This window comes from Primulina huaijiensis, chromosome 6 (genome assembly GCF_012295235.1).
Source record: "Primulina huaijiensis isolate GDHJ02 chromosome 6, ASM1229523v2, whole genome shotgun sequence".
Classification (NCBI taxonomy): domain Eukaryota; kingdom Viridiplantae; phylum Streptophyta; class Magnoliopsida; order Lamiales; family Gesneriaceae; genus Primulina; species Primulina huaijiensis.
The window spans coordinates 15,956,400-15,960,822 of NC_133311.1; the positions used below are offsets into that span (position 1 = coordinate 15,956,400).

The 4,423-nt window shown below is 35.4% G+C and overlaps 1 protein-coding gene across 7 annotated transcripts; it reads left to right on the forward strand.

The window, feature by feature from the left end:
- On the forward strand, window positions 1-3,951 carry LOC140979706 (uncharacterized). 7 transcript variants are annotated; one of them, XM_073445248.1, is made up of 6 exons: window positions 2-375; window positions 481-543; window positions 1,629-2,544; window positions 2,809-2,914; window positions 3,026-3,440; window positions 3,521-3,951. In XM_073445248.1, the coding sequence occupies exons 3-6, from the start codon at window positions 1,654-1,656 to the stop codon at window positions 3,627-3,629; spliced, it is 1,521 nt and encodes a 506-aa protein (XP_073301349.1). In that variant the 5' UTR covers window positions 2-375; window positions 481-543; window positions 1,629-1,653; the 3' UTR covers window positions 3,630-3,951. The 7 variants fall into 7 exon arrangements, with proteins under 7 accessions (XP_073301345.1, XP_073301347.1, XP_073301346.1 ...); XM_073445250.1 differs by having other exon boundaries at window positions 3-375; window positions 1,629-2,385; XM_073445244.1 differs by having other exon boundaries at window positions 1-375; window positions 2,809-3,440.
- Window positions 3,952-4,423: the final 472 nt, after the last annotated feature.

The window sequence follows — 4,423 nt, forward strand, 5'->3', positions numbered from 1 at the left end:
CCCGACTGTTATACATACATGATTCTGTATCTACGCCGAGAGAGAGAGAGAAGCGGAAGGTGTTGACTATAATCGCTTGATCGCTGTCTACGCACACAAAGCATGTATTGTACAGCGCAAATCCATTTCACTCGCTCTCTCTTTCTCTAGGAATCTCTCTGCAGAGGAAGAGGAGTGTATCTATCTGTATCTAAAATATTTCTGTATCGTTGAGCAAATCAAACGGCGTGATGATGTGTCGTTTATGCGGCTGATGTTTCTTTTGATGCGTACAAATTCTTTGTTTAAGGAGCTGAATCGCAGCTGAGGTTTGTTGTTGATTCTTGCTGTTTAGATCTTCGTCTGGTAGTCGCTCGTTTGTGATAAAATTTGGAGGTGTGATATTTTTTTATTTTCTTCTGGGTTTTTTTGGAGTTTTTTTTTAAACTGATTAATTTCTGAAACATCGAAGTGATTTTTTATTTTATTTTTAATTTTCAGGATTTTGTGAAATCGGAAAGGGGGAAAGTCTGTTTCTTGATGTTGATCGAGCGGGTAATTCAGGCACTTCAATTTTGGGCTCTTTTTTATTTACTTACGTGGGGGGAAAATATGTGGGTTTTGCTTCTGAATTTGATTTTCTGGTTTTCTTTTACATGGGGGGTTTTGGATGGGCGGTGCCGTTTTTGCATTTTAAAATTTCGGAGATTTGATGAAACAAAATCTGTCAGACTTTGTTCTCTTTTTGTAAGTGAGATCATGGAATGGTTAAAAACTTAAAAGATTAAAAAAAGTTATATAAAATTAGGGTCTAGTTTAGATCTGAGAGGTAGAGGACAAATGATGTGGGGATTGGGGTTTTGACTTAGAAATAAAAAAGTTTAAAGTGTGAGTAATATGTCTTCTTTTAGCTGCTGGATGTTTGAAGAATGGGTGACTTTTTCTTGTCCTCTTCTTTTACTTTAGACGAAGGGAAGATTCCAAATAGTAATAAGTATATTGTTCAAGAAAGTTAACAAGAAAAGAAGGTTAATTTCTTATTCTTTCTTTATCTCAAAAGTTTCGAACAGTATTTTTCACGATATCCAGGTACATTTTAAAAATTCTAAGCTGTGACTTTTACTGTTTCACTCTACGAAAGTTAAAGAAATCAGTTAGGAAGTTATGTTTTCCATATTTATATTCACCTTCAAATTTAACTCTAGTAGTCAAGAAATCTGAACTGCTAGAATCATGAGGCCTTTGCTATGTATGTGCTTGATTTACTTTTTCTTTTGATTCTACTCATTCGGGGCGGACCATTTTCTCAAGTTACTGGCTTTCAGTAGAATATATTTAGTTCTCTGTTTTGGCAAATTGTTTTTACTTTAATCACCAATGACATATTGTAATTATGTGATCTGTTATGACATTATTTTTTTAGTCGTTTTTCATCCGCTCTAACTTTTGAAACTTGGTAGTGCCCGTTTTTTTAAAATTTAATCTCGATTAGTTTTTCATGCTACAAGTTTTCTAACTAACCGAGTACTTCTATGCCTTTCCAAATTCCTGAATGGGTGAGAAGGGAATTGTCCTGCAGATTTTAAGCCTTTGTTTTTGCATCGTCTTTGTTTCTAAGCCTTTTCTAAACCATTTAAATGCAATGACAGTGTCTTCGATGTAGAAGAGCAAAAGATGAACTTGAAGGAAAATCATAATGCAACATTTTATGATTCTAAAAGTTTTGGGAAGGAAGCATATCCCCTGGCCTTTGAAGGTAATGGAGTATGCCAAATAAATGTTTCCAGAAGGACAAATGATCCTATTGCATTTGAGGGAAATGGTGGAGACAAGCATTGGAACATAAATATTGTTAGTGATCTTTCAAACAATTGTGAACGTGGAAGGTTAGATTCTCCTAGAAAGTCTTCTGCAGCACAAGACGAAGAAAAGTTGCAGAGCAGCCCAGCTCTTGAATTATTCAATGCCTATAAGAAAAGTGAATCGAGGGATTTTGGCTCACCACAAATGACTACTTCAGACTTGGAGAAAGATTCCGACATTTGTGCTGACAAAAACATATTGGAATGTGAATCACATGAGTTGAATGTACGCGACAAAGAGATTAATATTCACGTTGTGAAGGACATATGCATTGATGAAAGGATGCCTACAAAGGACAAAATTTTGATCGAAAGTTGTAAAGATGATCAACCTGGTGCAGAGGGAGACGCCAATGTGTTTGTTATATCAAATGGATTAGAGGCGGCATCTTTAGGAAATACCAGAAGCATTGGTGAGACTGAATGTGGAAATATTGGAGTGAGCTATGATGAATTACTTGCTCAATGCAGGTCAAAATCACCCTCAGGAAACTTGTCTGCTGTTGACAGTGCTAAAAATTGTGAAATGGAGGACTCAATGCAGGTAGGTGAAACAAACTGTGTTGTTAGCGATAATTCAAAAAAGGAATCTTATGTAGATAGCAAACTTCCCATTCAAGAGTTTGGTACACTGAGTTTCCTTAGTTCTTTTCTCAAATCTTTGGATGCCGAGGGAAATAAAGCTGTGGAACAGCACCATGAAGTATGTGCCACTAACTGTGCACTGGTTCTGCATTTACATATTAATTGTCTGATATACAGATCTGAAATCTGAATCTTGGTTCATGTTAGTTGTTTGATATACAGATCTGAAATCTGAATTTTTTGTTTTAGACAATTTGATAGCAACTATTTGTAATTTTACTTGTCATGTTCTACAATAGCATGCTGCATTCTGTTCTAGACTCAAATCTCAATTGATTTTACCTCAAGACTATGCTAAGATGCACATGCAATTTACTTGCAGATTTTTTCAGAAGAAGAAGGTTCTAAGATTCCAGAATCGGCAGTAGAAGTAGAATCAGAAGCTGGAGCGAAGGAAGATATGGAAACCAACATCGTATTGTACAACAGTAAGATAGTAGGAGGAAGCATTACCTTCAGTTTCAATTCCCCTGAACAAATGGTCTCGAACAACACAAATGAGCAAACTGAAAACTTAAAGATACATTTTATTGAATCAGGAAAAGTGCATGCTCATAGAGATGGAACTGCTGACAATATATCAGATAGTTCGTTAGCTCAATGCGCTAGCATTAAGGACAACGCCACAGGAGATGCTCAAGAACAATCCATTGATGTTAAGAATGAGGATTCTGATAGGTCCTCTGATGTTATCCTAGTTCAGCACGTCAACAGCAAGGACATGGAAAACGAAATGACTCATGATGGCCGAGGTATAGAGCAACATTCTATGAACCACGGGCATAAGAATTCTGATGAGGTTTCAGTCGTAAGCCAACTTCGACATGACGAGGGAGAATCAAGCTTCACTGCTTCTGGTCTTATTACTTTTTCAGGGCCAATAGCACATTCTGGGAGCCTCTCCCTTCGATCTGATGGCAGTGCTGCCAGTGGCCGATCATTTGCTTTCCCAATGTAAAATTCTTCTCATTGTCTTTACAGTTCCTACCCTGTTGACATTTTTGGTTGTGTTGGTTTATTTGTTTGATCTACAGATTACAATCTGAATGGAATAGCAGTCCTGTAAGAATGACGAAAGCCGATAGGAGACATTTCCGGAAACACAAAGGTTGGAGATCAGGCCTTCTTTGCTGTAGATTCTGAAGGTCTTCTTTTCATCTTAGGTTATTAGGGTGCAGTTATACTATTATGGTGATCTCTTAAAATTTTAAGATATGCGCCTTGTAATTATGCATGTCGATATTTAAGGGCTCGGCTTGCTTGGATGCTATTTCTTGAATTTCTCGCGCGATCCGAACTTGTGATCTTGGAGGTGGTGTTCCTTATGTCCATTTTTTAATTTTTTTTTCCTATTATCAGTTTGATTGATGTCAATTTCAAAGAGAGCCTGTAAATTTGTGTAGCTTCAACAAGAATAGTTTATTTGGTTCTTTGGTTTGGAAATCTAATGAAGCATAACTGGTATATTTGGGTATTGATTTGTGAGGTCTCCAAGCAAGCACATACAGGTTTAGTGCAATCCTTTTTAAATAATGTGTACTACATGATTTTAGTATTAATATAATATATAATATTTATTGATTATAAAGGAACTTATGTACATCATAGTTGATAATGACATACAAAAATTGTATTTAGAAAAATTCAAGTTGCTGTTATTTTGAATAATTAATATATAAAAACTAGGTTTTTATATTTATAACTGTCCCACCAACCCTAATTTTTGGATGAGTTTACACAAATCTAGTCTCGAATTTTGTTTTGTAAAAGATGATTGATCAATTATCTCACTTTAAAATAAAAATTTGTAATCCGTCAATATTTTTTTATTTTATTTTTTTATTTTATAGTGAAGTGGTCGATTGATTATCTTTTATAAACACATCGATAATAAAACTCAGTGTAATAAAGGTTCACGTCTAATTTTTCTATTTCTA